The sequence below is a fragment of the Nasonia vitripennis genome, unplaced genomic scaffold (assembly GCF_009193385.2).
Source record: "Nasonia vitripennis strain AsymCx unplaced genomic scaffold, Nvit_psr_1.1 unplaced0251, whole genome shotgun sequence".
Classification (NCBI taxonomy): Eukaryota; Metazoa; Arthropoda; class Insecta; order Hymenoptera; family Pteromalidae; genus Nasonia; species Nasonia vitripennis.
The window spans coordinates 775,057-801,697 of record NW_022280030.1 but is presented as its reverse complement, the minus strand read 5'-3'; the positions used below and the strand labels follow the sequence as shown (position 1 = coordinate 801,697).

The window sequence follows — 26,641 nt, the reverse complement described above, 5'->3', positions numbered from 1 at the left end:
GTTAATAATTTGCTCTGAGAAAAAAATGTTTCAAATAAAATTTGTTGGGTTCGAAGGGGGGCATCTTTTGGCTATTTTAGCTGCGACCTTGAACATGACCTTCAAGGTCATTTGAAAGTCAAGACCAAATTTTCATATGAAATGTGCATATTTTTATGGCGGATTCGGATTCTACTAAAAAAGAGAAACACTTTTTGTCTGAATCATTTTTTTAAAAATCCCCAAATTTTTGTTGTAAATGGCTTTAAAAAAGTTGAAAAAATCACTAATATCTCTTATTGCCCACCCTTTAAAAGAAGTTAAAAATTTGCTCTGAGAAAAAAATGTTTCAAATAAAATTTGTTGGGTTAGAAGGGGGGCATCTTTTGGCTATTCCAGCTGTGACCTTGAACATGACCTTCAAGGTCATTTGAATAAGATTTATCACAGATTCGGGTTCTACCAAAAAAGTAACACTTTTTGTCTTAACCATTTTTTGATCATCAATAGGTAGCTCTCCCTTTAACTGAAAAGAGAATTTGTCCTAGAAATAAGCTGTTTTAGATGAATGTTATTAGCTTCAAACAAAGACAGAGGTATCCTTTTGATCACTTAAGGCAAGACCTTCACGTCCAGCCACTTAAGGCAAGACCCCGTCCAACCACTTAAGGCAAGACCCTATCCAGCCACTTAAGGCAAGACCTTCACGTCCAACCACTTAAGGCAAGACCTTCACGTCCAGCCACTTGAGGCAAGACCCCTTCGTTCAGCTAGTCACGGAAATTTCAACGCCTCAAGTGCTCTATCAATTGCCCATTTTGTTGAATGCACATTTGTATTCTCTGCCGAAAACTTCTTTGGACATCTATTAATGTTTGTGGGGTGAACGCCTGGAATGCTGCAACAATTCTCTCCATCATATTTTGTGCCGTCGTCGGGGCTTCCGCGTAAACTCTCTGCTTCACGGCCCCCCACAGAAAGAAGTCCAATGGGGTCAAATCTGGCGATCGCGCAGGGAATTCACAGATTGGACTACCAATTCCAATCCAACTATTTGGGTATGTCGCGTTCAGAAATCTCCTGACAAGTAGTCTACGATGAGCGGGAGCACCATCTTGCTGGAACCACATGTCTCGCCTTATTTCTAGCGGAATGTTTTCTAGAAGAGGTGGAATTTGGTTCTCGAGAATATCTAAATAAAGCTCGCCGTTTAAATTACGGTCATAAAAAATTGGACCCACAACGTATTCCCCAAATATGCCCGCCCAAACATTAATTGACCACCGTCTTTGTGTACGGTGATCTCGCTGCCAATGTGGATTTTCTTCTGCATAATAATGCGCGTTATGAAGATTAACTCCTCCCATATTGTCGAACTTTGCCTCGTCTGTAAAGAGAGTCCGATCAAAGAAAAATGGATCTATGCGCATTCGTGTTTCCGCCCATTGACAGAATCTAAGTCGCCTGGCAGGATCACCAGGCTCAATGGCATGTGTAAGGTGCAAGTGATATGGATGAAATCTAAAATGACGCAATAAACGGGAAACTGTTGATCTGGGTACTCCATGCATTCGCTGAATTTGTCGCGTCGAAATATGAGGATCCTCGGCAATTACAGCACGAACCCCAAGTGCAATATGCTCTCTTGGGCCCGTCCGTCGCCTCTTCCTTCTTAAGTTACCTCCTTGAGCTCTTATCGTTAGAAGTTTAATATTCCTCCTAGTAGGATGACGAGCGTCCGGATACCTTTCAGCGTACAGCCTCGCTGCAGCCTTGTAATTGTCGTGACATTCTCCCAGAATCTTGATCATGTTGACTATCTCTACTGGCGTGTAGTCAGCCATTATCTGTTGTAGGTAGATTTTTTAGGGAATATTTAATCTTACTAGAAATAATTTATTATAAGTATTTTTCTGCTCTGAAATTCAGAAAGTCAATGAAAACCTAATGATGAGAAGCTTTGAGGAGCTGTAAGAATTTACAAGCTTTACCAATAGAACGATAACGAAGCAAAAAGATGTCTTTTAGCGAGAAATAAAGCATTTACGAGAAAAATATTTCTTAAAAAGATGCGTACTTTATCAGAGAATCTGAATATGATTTAAAATATGTACAATTTTCATTAAAAAAACTAAGCTTGATTTTGATTCTCAGTTGAAAACATGCCCCTTACTGCTCAAACTTGCCCCAGATGATGTCAAACTTGTCCCAGTTGTGACCGTAAACTTGCCCCAGATGATGTCAAATTTTCCGCAGATGACGTAAAACTTGCCCCAGAGAATGTCAAACATACCCCGAAGATTGCAAACTTGCCCCAGAGAATGTCAAACACACCCCGAAGATTGCAAACTTCCCCCATGTGATAAAAAATGAATCAGATTAGCGTTCTAATGAACTTTGGTTCTGTTAATAAATTTTTTGGTAATTTCATTTCTTTGAAAAAGAGAGTATTTTCCATTAAAGTGATGGTTCTTTCTTAAAATGAATTTAAGGTTCGAGGTCAAGGTCATAGCCAAGCTTCAATTGCCGGAATAAAAATCGAGGATTACCGTTAAATAAATTGACTGACCTTCGAATGACCTTGTTGGTTAAGGACAAGTTCATGGCTAAGGTCATACTTGGACTTAAATTTGTAAAATTGTGTACGTTTCTAATTCCTCGGATAAAATGTAAAATTTTTAACTTCTTTTAAAGGGTGGGGCAATAAGAGATATCTAGTGATTTTTTCAACTTTTTTAAAGCCGTTTACAACAAAAATTTGGGATTTTTTCAAAAAATGATTCGGACAAAAAGTGTTTCTCTTTTTTAGTAGAATCCGAATCCGCCATAAAAATATGCACATTTCATATGAAAATTTGGTCTTGACTTTCAAATGACCTTGAAGGTCATGTTCAAGGTCACAGCTAAAATAGCCAAAAGATGTCCCCCTTCGAACCCAACAAATTTTATTTGAAACATTTTTTTCTCAGAGCAAATTATTAACCAGTTCTAGGGGGTGGTAAATTAAAATGGGACACCCTGTATATATATATATATACAGGGTGTCCCATTTTAATTTACCACCCCCTAGAACTGGTTAATAATTTGCTCTGAGAAAAAAATGTTTCAAATAAAATTTGTTGGGTTCGAAGGGGGACATCTTTTGGCTATTTTAGCTATATATATATATATATATATATATATATATATATATATATATATATATATACACACACACACACACACACACACACACACCACATTTGGAGACCCCCGCGATACACCACAATGTTAATGAGCTGCAAATCTCTCTCTCTCTCTCTCTCTCTCTCTCTCTCTCTCTGGGTAAAATGGTTCAGGGAAGTCTAGGTCGTCCTCTCAAACTGGCTGCTCGCTTGTCATTCTTCAGCACGTCCCCACGAAACCCCACGACTCTACTCCCCACAATAAAATTTTCAATTTTTTCGGCGCGTGTTTTCAGCTCGGGAGTCACACAAAAAGTGCGCGAAAGGGAGAAAACCGCGCTCTTCACTGCTCGCTCTGGCTTCTCCCGTTCCGCAGTTCTTGCGGGCGGTCCCATCGGCCGAAAACCGACGCCTACGAGCCTTGCACAGCTCACCTTCCTCGCTCCTTGTTGCCCCGACGGCGCAAAGGTCGGCTCGGCACCGATTATTGCACGTGCTCTTCTCTCATGCTCTTTCTCTTACTCACACTCACACTACCCCTATCTCCGCACTGGCGCAGCAGTGCCGCTCGCTACACGTTTTCTAAAAAAACCGTAAATTAAAAGAGCCCTGACATCGTTATCTGTCGCCAGTGGTTCTCCGCGCTCGGTTGTCTTGCCTTCATGCGACGTGCAAAAAAGCATCGTTGCAAGAATAAATAGTAGTGGCCCCATGATAGTACCCTGAGGGACACCTGTGTTTATTAACAAATTATCACTTTTACTTTCTTTGATTTCAACTGTCTGGTATCTATTATTAAGATAGCTTGAAAGAAGATCCAAAGCCTGATCCCTAATGCCTGTACAATCAAGTTTTTTAAGTACTAATTTATGATTGACCGTATCGAAAGCCTTGGCCAGATCAAGGAAAAAAACAATTGTTGGTATATTCCTATCCAAATTATTATACAATACTTTCATAATATAATTTAACACATCCTTAAAGCCAATATTCTTTCTAAATCAAATTGATGCTTGAATAAAATATTGTTTTTGTAACACAAGCACGATTTTCGCGTTTTTCGTACCTATTTAGCGGGCGTTTCTCATTTTTTTTTTGTTTGCATATGCTGCATTTGCGGGCATGAGAAAACAAAAAACGCCCGCTAAAATATTTTAAAGAAAATGGTCAATAGTTCACATCAAATATACGTATATGTGTGTGTATGATTATGTACATATGTGCATATGCGTGTGTGTAAACGCGGAAATCAGTACATGCGTGACAAAAAAAAATAGTGTGCACAAAGGGCTTTGGCCTAGTGTGGTTGTAGTACTGCGGCTTGTAAACGTACTATTTATTATATCAACAACACCGCTTTATAGCTTCAGGTTGTTGATTATATTTATTACCTTACTATTACTGAAAAGTTTAAGAAATATTGTATTTGGATTTGTATCTGGTTGTTAAAATTCGGAATTATTTGGTTTTACTATATCACTCAATTTGCAGCCAATATCACAAAAAAATTGTGATTGTTCAGTTCGTTTTATTCGTTCAAGTAGTGTAGGTGTAAATTTAGACTTTTTGAATTTCGCGCCGCTGCTCGCTCTCCGTTGCGACGTTGAGAGCGCGCGCGCATGCGTCGAGTTGCGCGCCGCCGGCCCAGCTTGCGAGCGCGCGAAGGGCCCGCGCGCGCGGATTCCTGTTCGGACTGCCTAGCGCTTCGCACGTTTGGCTTCCTTACGCTTTTCGATTTTTTTTGTCTTCTGACGGTGAGCCAGTGACTTGTTCTTCTCAGAGCTATCACTCTTCACCTCGTTCTGCGCCGTGTTGGTAGTGTTTAGCGGAAAATTCGCGATCGCGTCGTTCGCGTGTGTGTATTTGTGCGAGTGTGTGAGTGTGCCTCGAGGCGATAGTCTTAAGGTTTGTTGGCGAAGGTGTCCACGTGTTGTACGTGACTCCTTCGGGGCGAGCGAACAGCGGCAACACCCCTTGTTGCCCTCGTGCCAAGCGTCTGGCTCCCCGAGACGTCGGGGCGCGCTTGGTGCACGGTTGCGGACCATCCTTTCGCTCCCCAGGCCCGGCTTCCAGACCTCCAGGCCAGGACGGAAGCAGCGGCGGACTACGACGAGGCCTGCTCAACGCCCTCTTCAGCGGCGGTTTTTGTGTTCGTCTTTGCGGTAAGAGAGCTCTCTCTGCGTGCGGAAAAGGTACCTCGCGTCTTTGCGTTTGCGTGCGTTCTTTCACTTGAGTTTTTTCTCTTTTAGAGTCACTGTTCTCTTTCTTTTATTTGTATAGTTTCCCTTTCCTTATTTTCAATAAAGCTTACACTTGCTGAGGCTTTTCCCTCTAAACCGTGAGGGTTTTTACGCCAAAGCAAGTGCTTTTTGTGTACCGCGAAATCGTGTGTGTTAATTAAAAAGAACCCTTCACTCACTCAACCCTTTCCTTTTGTTGGAACTCACTCTGAGTTCTTTCACTCGTTCCAAGATTAATATTCAGTGATGTAGCAGCCGACACATCCGACTCTGTAATAGCCCTGAAGATAAAATGTTCAGTGAGGTCCAGACTCTCCAGTTTACGGATACTCCACAACAGATGGAGCTTGAGGATTATTAGAGATGGAACTGAAGTGTTTGTTGAGAGCATCTAAAGAGAACCAAGCAGGTGAAGGTGATTTAGAAGTGGTAATGTCAAGATTTTCAAGTTCTCTCTAGATCTCTGCAACGTCGGTCAAGGTAGACAAGCGTGAAAAGTAGTAATTCAGCCTAGTCTTCTTAACCTGTCTATGAGCGTCGTTCCTTGCGATTCTATAAAAGTATAGATCCCAAGGTAATCGACTTTAGCGAAAACGCCTGTAGAGTCTGTTCCGCATAATCAAAAGGTCACGAAGAGCCGTGGTGAACGTCCTAGTGTCACAGTCTTTAATGGGGAAAGATGATTTATGGCGTTTGTTAAGTTAGCGTTAAGAATGGTAATGCATTCGTCAAGTGATAACTTGACGTGGGAGGGATGACCAGTCACAGGCAATAAGAAAGTGCCTTAGCTTCTCAGAACAGATTCCTTTGTAGTTTCTGTAAGAGTATGTAACAGGTACGTGGCGTGGAATCTGTACATCGAGTGTGGCCGTGATAAGGTCATGTCCGTGTATGAAAGGAGTGTCCGTCTTCCAGTGCGAGAGCAGGCAATCCTTCTCATCGATTAAGCATAGGTCAAACCAGGTGTTAGAGTTCTGCCTGTGGTATATTGCACCATATGGCACAGAAGTAAGAGAGTTCTCATCAATGAAGGCCCTGATGAAATTGGCGTCTTCAGATGAGGAAAGTTGATCAGAAATAAAATCACCTATGATGACCTTCGTGGAGTAATTGTGCATATGCGTTGTTAGTTGCTCAATGAAATTAGATCCTTGGATAAAGGTTGCATGCGAAGGACGATACACAACCCCCACGAAGATGGGCGATACTCCCTTAGCAGAGATCTCACAGAACAGATTCTTTGGCTTACCTGGCTTGTCTGACCATTCGCCGTCAGATGACTAGATAACGCTAGCTGTCAGTGAATGATGAATGTAGAGGGCCACACCTCCACCGTTTCTGTTTCTGTCCCTTCTGTACATTATGTAATCATCCAGTGAAGGGATGGATGTTACCTTGTCACTCAGCCAAGTCTCAGTCACAGCTATTACGTGAAAGGAGGAATGAGTGGACAAGAAGAGCCTGATCATCTCAATGTGACCCGTAAGAGATTTTGCATTGAAATGAGAGAGACCCTCAGATCCTCAGACAGGGACGCTTTAGAAGCAGATGTGGATGTATTAGATGATTTAGATGGTGGTTTTGGTGAGTTGATATGTTTGTGTTTTAGTGTGCGATGTTCGTATTGGCTATTAGCGGCTTCCGGGCAAAAAAAGCTTCAAGTTCAGCATCAGTGGAGGTGATAGTGGCCCGTTCACTATCCTCACCAGAGCGGATGTAGATCCTATCGTCGCATCCCCTTCTTCTCTTTGCCTCTAGGTTAGCTTTAATACGCAGCTTGTGGACGTCTGGAGAAAGCACCTCATTGATGTTAATGAGCCCCTGATAATCTGGGCAGAGAGCTCTCGCTTCTTCTAGTAGGGCAACATCCAGTTCACTAGTGTAAATCTTGCGTCTCCTGGTCTTGGCCACGATGATTGAGCGGGCCAGCGTACTGGAAGAGAAAGAGTGACAGTTAACGGTGGAAATCTGCAGTCATCTTGCGCGTTAGTAGTAGTTGCGTCAAGTCTCCCCATGGTCCTGACGGATGCCACATCCCGTCTTAGGACCGTGAAATGTAGTGCAGCCAGGACGGTGAAAGCCAGGAGTTGTAGCGGAGTTTCCTGTGATTAGGCCAGGCCAGAAATGACCATCACATTGTGTAAAGAACGCTTCTGCCTCCTCTGAACTTCAGCCAGCTCGCTGCAAAGGTTGTTTATTTCCTCAGAGGCAGGAGCAATGTTGTTGTTATCTTGTGCTGCGGGGCTCCTTAACGATAGCTCTTGATATTGTGCCTGCAGTTTAGAGATGGAAGACTCGATGTTGTTCAGTCGAGTCTCAAGCGCAGGTAAGTCGTCAAGGGCTTTGAGTCGGTTTTCTAGAAGGCCAAGCCTCTTCTTAATCCGAGAGACCCTTTCAGACACGGTGTTTTGTGCCTGAAGGGCCTTGTTCTGGACCTTCCAAATATCCTTCAGCGCCGCAAAGATGCCCTTCAGGGACGTCTCGATAGCTGTCGACTGTGCTGCAGAGATCCGCGTAGGCGATTGAGTTTTGGAGCCAGCAAGCGATGCGGGTGCCGACTTGATCTTCTTAGGCACAACCGTAATAGGCGCGCCCTTGGCAGATGTTGTCGCCTCTACTGCTGCTTTTGCCCTTGTCTGCGCGGTCTTAGGCGTGCTAGTGGCATATTCATCTCCACAGGTAGCACAGGCGAGTGTGGTAACATTCCTCACCATTATGGATCTGAATGATACACATATGGTGTGAAATTGCCGATCGCACAACTCGCATGTCCTCATTTTACCTCTTGATATTTTCTTGCAGCGAGCACACACGACGATAGGCTCCCTTTTTTTTCACCATTTCCGCTCATTTTCGATGTTGTTGTGTCTCTGTCGACAACTTACTGGCAGTCAATAACGTAGAGAGTGTTAGACGGTAGTAGTGTAAGTTACCGACAGAGCTAGAGACTTAGTACTCTCGAAACCACATGGAGTGCTTGTCGAGTAGGTAAGAATTGACCGACCTGAGATTGGTGATAGAGATGTTGTTGGTGTACCGTTAATTCAACAGGTGGCGCCACGTGGATCACTTTGAGGAGAGAGAGACGCCGCACAGAGGTTTCAAAATAAAAAAAAATGGGTCAAATTCAGTCTTAGATCAAGTATTCAATAAAATCCATTTTTTTAAATTGAAAGCATATCTTGATGTACCTAGGAATGGGATAAGATACCGATTTTTTGTATTATAAACCCGCATATAAGGTTAAAAAATCGATAAAGTTCATCAACTTATTTTTGATAGGCGAGTAAAGATATGGGTTTTCGGTGTATTTTTCGACGCTGAATCCGAATCCGATGTCGGAAATACAATAAATCAGAAATCAACCCGTCCAATAGGGTAAACCCATATCTTCTCTTATTTGGAGAATAAATTTTTGTTTTTAATCATTTAATAAATTGCGGAAATAATGATTTCATTTTAGGTTAACTTTATCGATTTTTAACCTTATATGCGGGTTCATAATACAAAAAAGCTGTATCCTATTCCATTCCTAGGTACATCAACATATGTTTTCAATTTAAAAAAATGAATTTTATTGAATACTCGATCTAAGACTGAGTTTGTCCCATTTTTTTTTATTTTGAGACCAATGTGCGCCGTGCAGCAAAGAGAAAAACCGTGCGAACTTGTAGGTTAGGTTTCAGCGAAGAATGTTGAAGCAGAGAAAATAGCGTTGAGAGAATTACAGCCTCCAGTGATTTATATGTCACGTTGAAGGTTGCAAAAAGGCGCGTGTATTTTGTAATGTATTAAAATTACGTATTTCATCATGTAATTTGTGACATCAGTTTGTTATGTATTGATTTCGAACGTTTTGTTAAGTAATTGTATGACTTTAAAAAAAATTCAAATATTTTAGCTTCATAAAACATTTTTACGTGATTTTAGTATGTTTTTTAATTACATAAATATTTAGTTTGAAATAATTATTCTCTTAAATACTTAAAATGTGTGAAAATGAGTGGTCATATAGATGTTACCATGCGGATGGTAGTGCGGAAAATGGAGGCTTATTTATGCCTTACAAATTTATCATTTTTAATTCTTTCACTTAATTAAAGAATATAAAAAATAATATTTATGACTTATTAGCCCCCATTTTCCGCACTACCGTCCGCATGGTAGCACCTATATGGCCACTCATTTTATCAAATTCAAAGTAACTAAGAGTATTTAGTAGTAAGTATATACAACTAAATATTTATGTAAATAAATAACATACTAATTTTACGTAAAAATATTTCATGAAGCTGAAAAATTTTAATTTTTGTCAAAAGTCGTTATGAAACGTTTAAAATCAATACATAACAAACTAACGTCACACTCCACATATCAAAATTACATGAAGAAATACGTAATTTTAATATATCACAAAATCACGTCAATATTTTCACCAGGGTTTGCATGTGTCTAGGTTACCTCACCCCTTACAATCCTTGTATTAATTCTGATTACGTAATGAACCTCATTGTTTAGTTACTGTTATTCTTATTTATATGATATTCAGCTTCCACCAATATCTCTTTGGGATTCAGGGATAGTCTTGAAGCCCTCGACCCTGACTCATATACTGCCGTGCAAATTTGTATTGACATCATATCGCTGCATCTCTTACCTACTGGTAGGTTGCATGGCATACGCCTAAGGATTTACAAGTACGAAAGATATCCCCCTTTCTCTTTTAGTGATGATCCTAGAAACACCTTTTCTCGTATCTACAGCGCCTCCTCGGTATCTAATAGCGGACATGCCATAAGGAGCTTCCTTGATCCGCTGGGTTTGAAGAGATCAAGTGTAGTTTTTATGGCTTGTCCGCTATTGCTAACTAAGGGGGGCTGTAGACTTAACACGACGAATTAGCTACATTTCTGACTAGTTTTTTGAAGTTTTCATTGTAAAGAATACGCGAAGGGAACTGTTCAAATTCTACCAGAGTAATGACATTTCGTACAGGTTATAAATTAGTTTATAATTAGAAAATAATTGCACTTACGTAATATTTTCTGTGCTAAAATTGGAGACTATAGTATTGATAAAATTGTCTCTCATTATCACTGCACGTATCGACTTCCAATCACTTGCATTTTCGCCCAGTAGAAGGCAAATTGATTCTAATGCAACTTTCACAATGGCAGGAGGATTAGCCATTGATCGAACTTCAACTAAATGTTGCTTCTTTATTGATTTTACGGCTGAAAAAATACAGTAAATCAATGTTTTTTTAAATGTAATTTTTCGATAAAATGCTGTATATTGTAACAGTACACATACTCTATAATAACATGGAACCTGTATATTATAATAATTTATGATTTCTCAAATTTTGATTTTCACATTTATAACCTCCTTAAAAGCTCAAATATTACAAACAAAAATGATTGGCTTCGTCTTTTTAGTTTGCTTATAACCTATTACATGATTTCCCCACCCAATAGTACGTGAATAAAATTGATCATTCTCGTCAGATCTGAACAAAAGCTGCGATAAATTCAAGAATGTTCCGCTCTAAAATCCCGTCAACTGATCTAGAAGGATAAGGACTCATCTTGCGAAGAATTTTTAGTACTATCCTGATGATAGAAAACGTAGTGTATACGCGAAAATAAGCTGACAATATGATTTTATGACCATATTTATTATTATTACTATCCATGAAGAGTCGCTATTGAAAATATCTACAACATTTACATTCAACATTTTTATGTAAAACATACAACCACAAAGTTTTATGCTGGATAACTGATTGTTTTTCTATAAAAAACGATCAGGGCGATTTTGCGCTGATAGCTCGAGCAATCGAGTTTTTAGTAATTTTTGGAGTCACACTACGTCTTGTTTCGCTCAAACATTCAACGCACCCTCTCGAAATCCTCCTTTGAGAAATAAACCAACCCGTAGAGAAAATCTTATACTTTTTCTTCTTGTTACATAATCCACTATTATTTGTCAAAATTGTTAGCCTCGACCTTATTATAATTGTTTAGTTGACTTTTATATAATTTCGTTCAATCATTATTTATAATTACAAGTGAAAATGATACATAAGAGATAATTCAAATGTCAGAAACAATAATAAAAAATGTGATGACATATAAATAAATAAATATATATATATATATATATATATATATATATATATATGTATATATATACACACAAACACATCAATTGCGACAATTAAATTAAGAATATGTTTTTATTAAAAAACCGCTGCCAACTCTTTGGCACGTAGCTTCCTTCAAAATTGTGTATTGCTTTGATATCAAAGTTATTTTTACTCAACATACATACATAATTATATACAATTTTTATACTTTCCTGTTTTATGGACAAAATTATTTAAAACGTGCTGCACATAAGCGGGCAAGTGGGACAAATTTTCAGTTATCAGTTTTTGAAATATCATATAAATGTTTTATAAAAAGGTTCATGGTTTTATTAATAGCGATCATTTCCAACGTTGTTCAAACGCTAATAAAACATTTCTTTAACATTCACAAATGTATCAACATTTACAAGCTACATGATTTAAAACATTTTAAAACGTTTTGCGCTATCAAAGTATATTCCTTCATGACATGCCAGTACCTGATTTTGCGGATTGTCGTTTCGCTTGCGAAAGTTACGTCCGGTATAGATTCCCCAAAACCTGGTCTGCGATAGGTAGTGGTGTTTCCCTCGTTTGCTACCACTAAGCTTAGTCGAGCTGCAAACTCGAGGATGGCCCTGCCTCTGCAATTCGTTGTCGTCATACCCCATTCCGTGGCCCTCGCGTTGAAGTCGCCCCCAATGAGGAGTTCCCCGGATACGTCTCTTATTGCGTCCTCTAGTCGTATGCGTTCTAGTCGTATCGCTAAATCCGCCGCAGTAAGGTTCGGTGAGAGATATACGCTGAAGTAAGTGATGCGGCCCATCCTTACCCGTAGGTAGTCATCCCCCGTCCCTGATTTCTCTTACTAAACAAATCTATTATTGTACCATTATTCGCTGACTCGCGCATCAAATCATCTATTATTAACAATTTTAGTTTTTTCGGATCGTTTGAATAGTCCTCGTTCCGAGGTAATCCTTCACGAAATTCAATCTCTACATTCTTCACTCTATAACTTTCTTGCCATTCACTATAATAAAATATTATTCTATCAAACTTCACATTAGCCAACACATCAAGATGCTTTAAAAATCTCTGTATAAACACTGTTTTACCTGCGGAGGTAGGACCAGCGCAAATCATAGTCCACGGGTGCATAAAACAAGTATCCATTTTAGCATTTATTTATTTACTTATTTATTTACAATTCCAGAAAATACATAATTTACATAGTGTTACATAAATTACATATAAAATTCGCAGGCTGTCATAATGCAGCAATTATTAATACAATAACCCATCATAACGCCGCGATCCTGCAGAGGAAAACAATGTTCCCTGTTCGCAGGTCCGGATTAACAAAAATAACAAGATAGTAACAAAATGCTGGTTAGCTTAGCTGAATACACTACAGCCAAAAACCTCCAGCCATACTAACTAGCATACTCTACTTCAAAACATTCACTCTGCATGACCGTACTTTCTATGTCGGACTTCCAGACAATGGTTATATCATCATACTTACTCATTCACACTCAAATTGGGTATAAGGGTCTATTTGACTCCTATGTCCAATTTTTTAACAAGTATATAATCATTGGAAAAGAAACAAATTTTATATAATCTATCTATTTTACTTAAGAAAAATAATTTATATTATTTATTATTTAAATTTATTATTTAAATTTACTGAAGTTTTACGTTATTGATTCTATATGTTGTACTCTTAACTTAATGTTACTTATACTTCTTTTTTCGATAGATTATTTTGGACGATTTGAGATTCTATATTTTGTATTGTCACTTAATTTTTTTTTTTATATCTATAATTTAATAATTTAAAGTCATTGCACTTTAGTTTCACTATCTCCTTACCAACATTTGTCTTGCTGTCATAAATCTGTTGTTGCGTTTTTTTCTCTTATGTAAGACATCCTTTCTGTTGTGCTGAGCCTTGCAGGGCACATTTACAGTTTGACGTAAAAACTATATCATCTATTATTACTGTATCTTTATAAGGCGATTGGTGCTTGAGTGAGGAGACTGAATTAATGAAAACCTGTTTACCTCTTATACCTCTATCAAAGTAGAAAAATGCCTTGTTAGATCCTAGATAGTTGATATCGCCATAAGTCATTCTGTGTTTAGCTGATTCTGTGATCTTCTGTCCTGGTGCAGATGTCGCTTTCTTTTTCCTAGCTTTATTGCTGTTTTCTTCGGCCATTTCGTCGATCCTCGTGAAGACTGTTTCTATTGGTTTATATTTTTCAATGATTGAGTCTTTTTTGACTTCCAATTCATTGGTTGTTGCTTTGACGAATTTTATGAATTGGATATTTGTTTTTTCATCTTTAGTTTTATAGGTCCATTCATTTATTATTTCATTTGTTAGATTGTCTAGACGGTCGTTAGTATTTGTGTATGCATTTATCATTTTGTTGTAATTGTAGTTGGAAATCCGTTGATGTTTGCGATTATTGTATAATTTACATTTGCCCTTCGCGCAAATGTTAGTTCTGACATTTAATATTAATTTAGTAGTCAGTACTGGGCCATCACCGGATTCTTATTTGGATCTCGATAAAAGCCATAATTTTAATTGCATGCAATCTATGGTTGTAGCGGTGTCTACGTCATTCATTTTTCCTCAGCCAGTCTTGTATCTTTTTAATATTAATTTTCCTTCTTAGTTCTAAAGTTTTCAGTTCATTTGGCAATTTATTAAAGATGCAAATTGCTTTGATGTAGCTGTTTTTAGTACTCACAGTTTTATTATATTTAGGTGGTATTACAAGTTTGTATCTTGTTTTACTTGTTGATTTAGTATACTGATCTTTGAAATTGTTGTAATTGTACCGTAGACTTTCATATGCAAATAACTCTTGTAGATTAAGTGGATTTATTCTTTGAAAAGTATTTATATTTATAATTTTTAAAATTCTTTTTTGAACTGTTCCTTAGAGATCATGTTTAAAGCATCCTTAGTTCCTATGTTTCTAATGAATCCGAATTGTTTTTTACTCAATATTTTATTCTAACTCAAAAATTCTATAAGCCTGTAGTGTTTGATTTTTTCAAAAATTTTTGATATTAACGATATGGGCCTATAGTTACCCATTTCGTTTTTCTTCCCTGCTTTGTATATAGGTATCACTTCAGCTGCCTTTAGCATATCAGGCCAAATTGACATTTCTATACACTGATTTATTACATAAGCCAAAGAGTCTGCAATGACTGGAGCAATTGTTTTCAGAGCCTTTGCATCTATTTTATCAATCCCACCTTTTTTCAATTTCATATTGTTTATTATTTTTATAATTTCAAGTTCGTTTGTAGGTTTAATGTAAATTGTTTTTGGATTATTTTTAGGTAGCTCTAACTGTCTATCCTTTGGTGTAGTTATTTTGTTACTCAATGTTTCTCCAAGTTTGCAGTAAAACTCATTCATTTTATTAGCAATTTCACTCCTATTTTTGATTATTATGTTATCTTCAATTGTAAATTGATTAATATTATTGTCAGATTTATTCTTACTTTTGCCTATTTTCTGATTTATGCAGGCCCAGACTTTTCTGGGATCATTACTGTTGCTCTCAATTTTTTCCCTATCATATTCGATTTTAGCTGCCTTAATTACTTTATCTAGAGTTTTAACAAATTTTTTGTATTCTGCTTCGAGTTCAACGTTGTCTGGATTTTGTTTTAATCTATTATATAAAATTTCTTGAGTATTGCACGAGTTCAAAATTGCACTAGTTATTCAGTCTTTCCTGGGTGTTTTCTTTGATTTATTTAGTTTTCGTTTTTTATATAATGATTTTTCAATGCATAATTGAATTTTTCATTTATTATTTCATTTACATTTTCATTCATCTTTTTTATTTTTTAATTTTGACCAGTCTATTTGTCTAGCAGTATTGAATAATTTTTTGTAGTTATAATAAACCATGTCAGTCTCTGTCTCTTTGTTGTTTGGATTAAGTGTACCATTTTTTATTTCTAGAAATAATGGGTAATGATCTGTTATATGCACTGAAACACTAGGGTCTGCTAGCGCAGCCCAGCGTTCTTAAATCTATGTTCGCGCGCCGTCACGCTCCAATGCATACACGGTGTCGGGCCGCCTCGGCCCAGGGTGCCAGGCATCGAGATGCCAGGGATCCCGCGATCCCCTTTCCGTGTGAGCGCCACCGTGTGTTGGGACCCGACGGCGTGGGAGATGAGCTCGGCTAGCTCTAAGGAAGGGGTGGAGTATCGAACAGGGTCGTGGGTCATAAAACTCATTAAGGCTTGCTGCTGATATGATATGTCGTATTTATTCTTCATGTTCTCTCTTAACAACCACGGCAACCTGCCGAAATCCTGCGGCCTCTACAGTCCAGAGGCGCTACGCTGAATTAACCAAACTACTATGCGGCACGTCACGCCGCCGAATTGAGGTCATCGTGAGTAAGAGCGAATTTCTACACGCGGCCCCGCAACGATTTTAATAATTCTAACCACCTTCCGGGGAGATCACCCGCGCCCACCGAGCAATCGACGCCACCGCCACGCTCGTCAGCGCGCCGTCCGCCGACTTGTCGGTGCGGGCGAATACCAACCTCGCCTCTCTGATTGTCTACCGGCCCCGACGACCAGCGCGTCCGTCGCGGTGTATTCTCGCGAGTTATGCGATTTCCCCGGCCCATCAGACGCTTATTTTTCCATATACCGCGTCGTGAACAACCCGTACTCTATAATAACTCCCCGAAAATCACCTCACGAGGTGACGACCTCGACACGACCGCGCGACGACACACAACACTTGCCCGTCCTCTCCGCGCACACTCGTGCATTCTGACAGCTACTTAACGGAAACTCTACTAATAGCTAATTTAACTTAATCGCTAACTTACTTACTAACGGTAGCTCGGTAACACGCAGTAATCGGTAGCTGATAGGGATAGCGGGGGTGAGGAAACGATAGCGGGGAGGTACCATACGAGGGGAGAGCGATAGCGAGGAAACATGCACAATACATGGGTAACGATAGCGGGGAATTGTGCGAGAGCGAGAGCATGGAAAAGACAAACGGTAGCTTGAGCGGAGGGTAACGGTAGCGTGAAAGGAACGATAGCGAGGAAAAACGAGAGCTTACAAAATTCGCAACAGGCGACGAAACCTCACGGCACTCGACTCGCCGCCTTTACCACGACCGTCAAAGTGCATTACGTCGCACTAACCGTGTCGCGACGCGTTCATCCGAGGCACAGCCGCACTAGTTTATTCGCACGCTAAGTACACTGTTACTTACTTGCTACGATAACGAGAGCGAAGGCGAGCTCCAATGACGCGCGGGTACCGGGACAATCGAAAGCCTCGGTGAGCAACGCAGGCGTCTTATCGGTAGCAGCGTTGCGGAGCGAAAGAGACCGAGCTCTCGCGATGCGGCAACAGGTGGCCGCGGGGCCAGCGCTGCGCGCGCTCCCCACGCGAACTACTCCCCCTTCTGTGCGCCTACTCGCGGCTCGACCTGCCACGTTGCGAGGTTGTCGTCGCCTCTCTATTGCGCTGCGCAAATTTTCCACTTGTAACGTGCAGTCGAACTACCACGTTACAACTCCCTTCTTCCTGGGGTGGAGGGGTTGCGCTGTAGTTAGACCCTTTGCTTGATGGTGGCAACCTGGTTGGTGGATGGTTGGTGTCGTCCGGTTGTAGTGGCTTCTTCGCTGGCCCTAAATCGCTTGAACTTACTACGCAAGCTTTCTGAGTGAGAAGGTAATACGGTGTGGTAGGTTAAGAAATAATGGTTATTTTAAAATAAAGGCGTCTAGGTTAGGTGACTATATTCTTTATTCCGACCCTCATGGCACAGTTAAGACAAAATAAAACGATAACAATTTTATGTGTGGTGTAAGGTGTGACGGTAGCTTAGGTGATTCGTGTAGGTGTGTATAACGATAGCTGAGAGTGGTAGTATGTGTGTAAGTGAGAGTGTTAGGTTATTACAAAAATTACAGGTGTAGCGAGAGCGTGGGTGTGTGATGAGGTGCGTAAGGGTAGGCGAGAGCGTGCGGTGAGCCAAGGTCGATAGCCAAGTAAGAGTCTCGTCAGTCGTCGTGTCGCGTCAGTCTTATCGCCGAGGGGGCAGTTGGTCCCGAGGGATATTGGTGCCCCGAGAGGGGATGTATGGGCCCTGGGCTCGCCAAGTTCGCCGTGGACGGGGCAGTCTCGGATGGTGACGTTGCCCAGACCACACCGGTAGCAGTAGCTGTAGCTGTGGCGCTGGCGGTCAGGGCAGCGTGGAGCTCGATGGCTGGGGCTTCCGCAGGCCCAGCACCCTGGCCGGGGAGCATTCACGAAGACCTGCCTGCCGTTGATGGTTTGCCACCCCGTGAAATTCTCGGGGCGCAGGTGTGGTGCCGATGGCGTTGGCTCTGCTGTTGGTCTGGGGGCCGGTGCCGAGGGGGTGTCATCCTGGCGGTGTTCGGCCTCGTCGCTGGTCCGTGCCGCCTCCATCTCGACTCGAGCTTCCGTCGGCTGGGTCGTCTGCGTCTCCGCGTCGGTTGTGGTCGTCGTCGTCGACTGCGTCCCTTTCTCGTCGGTATCTGGTGGGTTGGTCTGGGTCGTCGTGTCTGTCGTCGTCTGTTCCGTCCAGGTCTCGACGTCTACAAACGGTCGGAGTGGCTGCACCGAGAAGTGCTGTCGCGAGCGAGAGGCCACTACTATTGGTATGTCCACTTTACCCATGCACGGTAAAGTGGACCCTGCTGCCTTGCAAGGTCGGCTGCGCACCACTTCGACGATCCTGTTTATCGTCTCTTAAACCGCGTCTCAGATAGGAGGGTTGGCGCGGAGGAAGGCCTCGATCTTGTTGACGTGTCCGTCGAGGGGCTCGTAGGCCCACAGTGCCTCGTACTCCGGGTACTCTGCGTCATCTGTCCATTGTCTGTCTGTCCTTTGTCTGTCGCGTGTTCTCGTGTGGGGTCGACGAAGGGGAGGCTCGTCGTCCGATCGTGGTCTCGTGCGTGGTCGACGAACGGGAGGATCGTCGTCCGAGGACTCCATATCCCAATCCATCGATTGGGATTCCCCCTCCTCCTTAGAGGGGCGGGGTGGCGACGAAGGGTGCGCCTCAGGTGTAGGTGGCGGCTGAGGTGCCTCGGTGGTGGATGGTGCCTCAGTGGAGGGTGGCGCTCCACCCTCGTCGTCGCTGCTGATCAGCACGTAGTCCCCTTCGACGTCGACGTCCACCTCGAAATCTGAGGTGTCCCCCAGAAGGGTGTCCGTCTTTCGTGCGGTAGCTAGTGGTGGTACGTGTATGTGTGTGAGTGAGAGTGAGTGTAGCTGGTGTATGTGAGAAAAAAAAACTTGAATGAAGCGGTAGCGTGCTAGAAGCGGAGATTCTGGCGATAGCGTGGGTGATGTGCAAGCCTGGAAAGAATGGTGCAGTGTTAGCGGGACAAGATTGAGGGTAGTGCATCTGTTCAGGGTGTGTTGTCTGTCTGTCTTGAAGGATTGTAGCGTTTAAGGTCGGTAATGTGGATGCGCGGTAATACTTTACCATCTCCCCCGACTAATTCGTAAATTAGTGGTGATATCACTTTCGTAACCGTGAATGGACCTTTGAACTTATTTACAAGCTTTGCTGCTACATTTTTAGCTGCATTAGATAAAACTCGATTCTTCACCCATACCTTCTCACCCGCTACAAACGTTATTGCGCGGTGCTTTTTGTCGTAGTGTTGGGCCTGTTGATCATGCGCTGTCTCCATGTTGTACACGACCCAGTCGTATATTGCTGTCAGTCGTCGCATACGTGCAACCCATGTTGCCTCGTCTGTTTTGTCTATGTCCGGTATTGATTCTAATTCTTTGCGCAAGCTAAGTACGGGTAATGGTTCTCGGCCAAAGTTGAGGAAGGCTGGTGTTACCCCTGTGGAGGCGTGTTTGGCAGTGTTGAATGCGAAACGAAAATCGAGCAAGTGTTTATCCCAATCTCTATGGTCCTGACCAATAAATGCACATATCATAGTTTTTAATACTCTATTAACCCTTTCGTCTGGGTTTGCTTGCGGCCTATAGGGAGGTGTGTTCGAGTGGTGGATTTTAATTTCGGTAGCTAGCGATGACATCGTGTTATTCACGAATTCCGTGCCGTTGTCTGTTAGTAAGACGCGAGGGGTTCCCCATCGGTTAATGACTAGGTCTAAAAGTGCATATTTAATGTTCTTTCCGGTAGCTTTTCTCAACGCCCTTATTTCGACCCATTTTATAAAAAGATCTTGGATTACGAGTACGTATGCCATGCCAGACTTACTCGTTGGAAAAGGTCCCATTATGTCCGCCGCGACTACTACCCAGGGGTGCTCGATTACTCTTTGACCTAGGTGCCCCGGGGCTAGCCTCTGTTCGACTTTCGTGCGTTGGCATACGTCGTAACCTCTGATGTAATACGTTACATCCTTAAACATTCCGGGCCAAAAGTAATCCTGCGATAAATGCGCGTATGACTTTTCGATTCCCGAGTGTCCCGCTTGGGTAGTCTCGTGGGCTTCAAAGAGTGCTTTTTCCCGTTCTATCGTTTTTAGGACTAATTTCCATTCCGAGCCGTCGTTAGTTATCGCGTCCAGTACCGGATTTTCGACCCTGTGATATAACCGTTCGTTAATAATTTTCCAGTCTAAGAATTTTCTCGGATTATTCTTTACGTCCTCGATACGCTTATCATACCAGTCTACGGGGGTATCGGAAATAGAAGCTAGCGTTTCCGTTGTACTTTCAAACATTCGCGACAGTGCATCGGGCACTTGATGTAGGGCTCCCTATCTATGTATTACCGTAATATCCTGTTCCAGCAGTAGCATTGCCCACCTCCCTAATCTACTTTGAGAGTTTTTGAGGTTTTGCAACCACAGTAAGCTGCTGTGATCCGTAATGACCGTAAACGGGGATCCGTCCACGTAACGTCTGAATTTCTCGCACGCCCATACGACCGCTAGGCATTCTAATTCCGTAATTGTGTAATTTTTCTCCGGACTTGAAAGGGCTCTACTTGCGTACGCAATCACGTTTTCCGTATCATCGATCGTTTGGGTCAAAACTGCTCCCAGCCCTACCATGCTCGCGTCTGTGTGGATTGCAAACGGTTTTTCAAAATCTGGTCTAATTAGGATAGGGTCTGAGGTTAGTAGTTCTTTTAAGGTGTCAAATGCTTTAGATTGCGCGGGGCCCCATTCCCATGTTTGTTTCTTATGGAGTAGTCGGGTAAGTGGTTCAGTTATTGTCGCGAAGTCTTTGATAAAGCGACGGTACCACGATGACATCCCGATAAAGCGTCTGACTTGGCGCAGCGTTTTCGGTGGAGGGTAATTTCTAATGGGTGCCACTTTTTCGGTGTCTATTTTCAACCCTTCCTCGTTGATAACAAAACCCAAGTATCTTACCGACGCGCAGCAGAATTCGCATTTATCTCTGTTTAGCGTTAAGTTCGCGCCCTTGAGCTTATCGAGAACAATTTTTAAATAAAGGAGGTGATCACCAAAGTTTTCTGTAACTATTAATATGTCATCTAAGTAATAGAATACGTGTGGTTGTAGGCCCGGGCCTAATATTTTATCTTGCAATCTTTGAAATGTACTTGGCGCACCCGAAAGGCCAAAACAAAGTCTTTTGAAATGAAATAAACCGCGTCCCGGTACAATGAAAGCTGTTATTTCCCTGCTCTTTTCCTCTAATAAAATTTGAAAGTACGCTTGTTTAAGATCTATTGTCGAAATATAGCGCGCTCGCCTTAGATTATCTAAAATTGCGTCCATCAGTGGGAGTGGATAAGCGTCTTTCTTTGAAACTTGATTTACTTTACGTAAATCGAGGCAGAATCGATATGTACCGTTGGTTTTCTTTACCATAACTACGGGTGATGGCCAATCGCTATGTGAAGGTTCGATGATGTCCTGACTTAGCATCTCGTCCACTTCCGCGTGAAGTGCCTGTTCTTTAACTTTCGAAACCGGATAGCTACGTTGTTTAATTGGGGGGTGTCCGTTTACGTCGATTTTATGCTGTAGTACCGTTGTTAGACCTAATTTTCCCGTGTCAGGTGGTAACTCGCGCCTAAGAAAATCACTGAGTCTTTTCTCTTGCTCGCGGTCCAGGTCTCTTAGTCCGCAAGCCTGAGAATCGGTTTCCATCATTGCGGTTGTCATAGGATGGTCGAATGTAAAGTTTTCCTGTTTGTTACTACGGAAATTCCACGTGCATGTCGAGAAGTCTATATTTATTTCGAAAATTTCGAGAGCGTCAATACCAAGTATCAAGTCATAGTCCAGTTTGTCAAGTACGCGTACCGTTAACTGTTCGTTCGGAATATCGTACGTAAACATGTTAAGTAGTCGGCAACCGGTTCGTTTGGTCCTTGACTTCGTTTCAGTTTGTAACGCGTGTTGGAAGTTTGCATCTAAAAAGTGTTTACGCCAGTCCGATGCGAATTCCCCGAACGATCTCCATTTATGTGAATTATTTCTAAACCAGTTTAAAGCTATTCCTTCTAAGAGAAATGGTAGCATCGCAATCAGTTCCGTGTCCGGTATTTCCATGAAACGTCTGCCTTCCGTAATACGACGTAGAAACTCCTCCGCGTCTTCATCCCGACGAACCGAAAAACGCATTCTGCATTTTCGAAGAAATTCAAAGACGTGATTAGGGGTCCATTGCCGACTACTATCTACTTGTCTATCATTTGAAAAATTATTAGATCGATCCCGGGGGTGTTCTTCCGCAAAAGTTGGATTATCGCGAAACGTTTCTTGTACGAAGTGTACAGTGCGTCTACAGGGTGTCCCATAAGTAATATCGAAATCCGTTAGATCTTGACGACCTTCACGTTGTTGCGCTTGGGGCTCAAGACTGCGGTTACTTGCCGCGTTTCCCGGATTAATCGGAAATTTACCTGCGGGGTTAAGAAATGGTGTGCTACTGCTGAACCCTGTACGTTTGACTGTCCCCCCAGAATTATTTGCGCCCGGCGGTAATGTTTGAGTCGACGTTACTGTCCTAGTATTGATGTTTTGGGAGGATGGCGCGAAGCTTTGGGTGTTCGTAAAATTCCATGATGGAATTCTCGAGGGCGTCTTGGGGTCGGGTGTGCTCACTCTCGCGTCGCGGAGTGGGAATTCGCCTGGGGGACTCAGTCTCGCGTCCTGACTCGACAACGTGTTTGTTTCGGGAATCACTCCAAGCGGGCCTAGACTTAGTCTATTTCCCTCCCCTTTACTACCGCTAGCTGCCCCCGACAACGAATCAATGCCTCTTTCCACATATAATGCATCTGCGAGGCGTATCTGCAAGTCCTTGAGATCGCCCCCTGCATTTAAGTTTCTACTCGAAAGTTCCGTGCGCAAGTCGTCTATTGTCAGTCTCAATACCCAACGGTTAATTTCTTCCTACTTTTGACCTGCGTCCGTCATTGCTATGAAAAAAAAAATTATATCTGTCGTTATTGCACGAGATATGGTAGTGCAATTTCACTCCTATTTTTGATTATTATGTTATCTTCAATTGTAAATTGATTAATATTATTGTCAGATTTATTTTTACTTTTGCCTATTTTGTGATTTATGCAGGCCCAGACTTTTCTGGGATCATTACTGTTGCTCTCAATTTTTTCCCTATCATATTCGATTTTAGCTGCCTTAATTACTTTATCTAGAGTTTTAACAAATTTTTTGTATTCTGCTTCGAGTTCAACGTTGTCTGGATTTTGTTTTAATCTATTATATAAAATTTCTTGAGTATTGCACGAGTTCAAAATTGCACTAGTTATCCAGTCTTTCCTGGGTGTTTTCTTTGATTTATTTAGTTTTCGTTTTTTATATAATGATTTTTCAATGCATAATTGAATTTTTCATTTATTATTTCATTTACATTTTCATTCATCTTTTTTATTTTTTAATTTTGACCAGTCTATTTGTCTAGCAGTATTGAATAATTTTTTGTAGTTGTAATAAACCATGTCAGTCTCTGTCTCTTTGTTGTTTGGATTAAGTGTACCATTTTTTATTTCTAGAAATAATGGGTAATGATCTGTTATATGCACTGAAACACTGGGGTCTGCTAGCGCAGCCCAGCGTTCTTAAATCTATGTTCGCGCGCCGTCAAGCTCCAATGCATACACGGTGTCGGGCCGCCTCGGCCCAGGGCGCCAGGCATCGAGATGCCAGGGATCCCGCGATCCCCTTTCCGTGTGAGCGCCACCGTGTGTTGGGACCCGACGGCGTGGGAGATGAGCTCGGCTAGCTCTAAGGAAGGGGTGGAGTATCGAACAGGGTCGTGGGTCATAAAACTCATTAAGGCTTGCTGCTGATATGATATGTCGTATTTATTCTTCATGTTCTCTCTTAACAACCACGGCAACCTGCCGAAAACCTGCGGCCTCTACAGTTCAGAGGCGCTACGCTGAATTAATCAAACTACTATGCGGCACGTCACGCCGCCCAATTGAGGTCATCGTGAGTAAGAGCGAAATTCTACACACGGCCCCGCAACGATTTTAATAATTCTAACCACCTTCCGGGGAGATCACCCGCGCCCACCGAGCAATCGACGCCACCGCCACGCTCGTCAGCGCGCCGTCCGCCGACTTGTCGGTGCGGGCGAATACCCACCTCGCCTCTCTGATCGTCTACCGGCCCCGACGACCAGCGCGTCCGTCGCGGCGTATTCTCGCGAGTTATGCGATTTTCCCGGCCCATCAGACGCTTATTTTTCCATATACCGCGTCGTGAACAACCCGTACTCTATAATAACTCCCCGAAAACCACCTCACGAGGTGACGACCTCGACACGACCGCGCGACGACACACAACACTTGCCCGTCCTCTCCGCGCACACTCGTGCATTCTGACAGCTACTTAACGGAAACTCTACTAATAGCTAATTTAACTTAATCGCTAACTTACTTACTAACGGTAGCTCGGTAACACGCAGTAATCGGTAGCTGATAGGGATAGCGGGGGGTGAGGAAACGATAGTGGGGAGGTAAAATACGAGGGGAGAGCGATAGCGCGGAAACATGCACAATACATGGGTAACGATAGCGGGGAATTGTGCGAGAGCGAGAGCATGGAAAAGACAAACGGTAGCTTGAGCGGAGGGTAACGGTAGCGTGAAAGGAACGATAGCGAGGAAAAACGAGAGCTTACAAAATTCGCAACAGGCGACGAAACCTCACGGCACTTGACTCGCCGCCCTTGCCACGACCGTGAAAGTGCATTGCGTCGCACTAACCGTGTCGCGACGCGTTCATCCGAGGCACAGCCGCACTAGTTTATTCGCACGCTAAGTACACTGTCATTTACTTGCTACGATAACGAGAGCGAAGGCGAGCTGCAATGGCGCGCGGGTACCGGGACAATCGAAAGCCTCGGTGAGCAGCGCAGGCGCCCTATCGGTAGCAGCGTTGCGGAGCGAAAGAGACCGAGCTCTCGCGACGCGGCAACACGTGGCCGCGGGGCCAGCGCTGCGCGCGCTCCCCACGCGAACTACTCCCCCTACTGTGCGCCTACTCGCAGCTCGACCTGCCACGTTGCGAGGTTGTCGTCGCCTCTTTATTGCGCGGCGCAAATTTTCCACTTGTAACGTGCAGTCGAACTGCCACGTTACAGCATCTTTAGAGTTAGTGTTTTTGTATATAGGAAATCCGTTTTGATGAGGATATTGTCAATACACGTTCCTTCATTCGAGCATATAATGACACACTAACAAAAAAAAAGTACTATACGCGGTCCAAGACCCTTCTTGACCGCCACTATCCCCACCCCAGGGGTCCTGCCGGGACTCACTCGCTCTTGCGTCATCACCCCCACCGTGAGACCCAACTACACTTCCCCCTGCGCCACCCTCCCCTCCTTTACCTCCCCTACCTGTCTGCCTGGGCTTGCCCCTCTCTACTTACAACTACCGCATAGAAACACAAAGTCTAAAATAATAAAACTTTAATCTTGCTTGCAAGAAACGTTACACTATGCGTTATAACTTTAAAAAGACCGCTGCCAAGTCATTGGCTCTTAGCTTCCTCCTATTCCGCTAGTGGAAGATAATTACATGTTTTCTAATAAATCTGTACAGATGTATGACATTCTTTCGACGATGTAAGAGTTTAGATGCATGTACTCTATATGTGTCAATCAGGTAGAGGGGTGGGGTGTCAGTTAAAGGGAGGAGCTCGCTTTGCTTGGGCAACATCTTACACGCAGAAAAAGAACACTTTACTTTATTCCTTAGATACTATTTTTAACATATTTATGTGTCAATCTCAATAAATGATAGATTGTAACGGGGTTCGCTTTCGGGGGGAAACTCGGTGATATTCAACTGGATCATAATCTCTCGGTGCGACGGAGAACTCTCTCAACGTCCGTGATTTACCCGCGTTGCAACGCAGCTCGCTACTAGAGCTACTTCGCGAACGTCGTGTTCGCACGTGTGATACCTCTCCGCACTCTCCTGTGCGGAGCCGGCTTCTCAGTTTTGCGTTGCAACCGCTTGTTGCAACGCCCGCGGAGGCTGCGGTATTCGCGATGAGGACGTAGGGAACGGGAGAGAACAAGCCGGGAAAATAAATCTAATTCCGATTAAAATCAAATAAAATAATGATATATTGTGCGGCCAATATTTTCTCTATACAAACGTGCGCCGAGTCACCTCAATATCGATTCGGCGTGGATAGTGTCTTACGCGCGCGAACGAGAAGGCCGTTACTCGGTGCCGCTGCACCAAGTCGCAAAGCTGTAGCCGCTGCTACGCCGACGCGATACAGAAAATAGGCTCAGCCCTACTTACTTTCTGATTTTGGACTTCTAAACTCTAAATTGATGAAATATAAATTTTAGATTCTTTTTTTTTTTTATAAACCACAAACACTTAATCGGCATTTAAGAAACTTGAAGGTGTCTTAAACACCTTATAGATTATCAAACTAATGCTGTAACTTTTTCTACTTTTCTTATAGGATATGTAAGGCGTTATCAAACATAAAGAGTTCTACATTAATTATAGTAGAAGTATTTTGCAATTTTTTTCATTAAGAATGATTGAACCATTTTGGTACACTGTGCGCCACCGCGCGATCATGCGAAAGAATGAGA

General features: G+C 42.5%; 1 protein-coding gene across 8 annotated transcripts in view; it reads right to left on the bottom strand.

The window, feature by feature from the left end:
* LOC100116365 (dynein heavy chain, cytoplasmic) overlaps positions 1–26,641 on the bottom strand; it is a 631,875-nt gene that overhangs the window by 170,543 nt on the left and 434,691 nt on the right. For all 8 annotated transcript variants that reach the window (XR_004228365.2, XR_004228366.2, XM_031933441.2 and 5 more), the window contains one exon: positions 10,419–10,617. Coding sequence is in view for 6 of the 8 variants with exons in the window: in XM_031933441.2 (XP_031789301.2) it covers positions 10,419–10,617 (199 nt within the window). In the remaining 2 variants the exon portion in view is untranslated. The remainder of the gene's footprint in view (positions 1–10,418; positions 10,618–26,641) is intronic.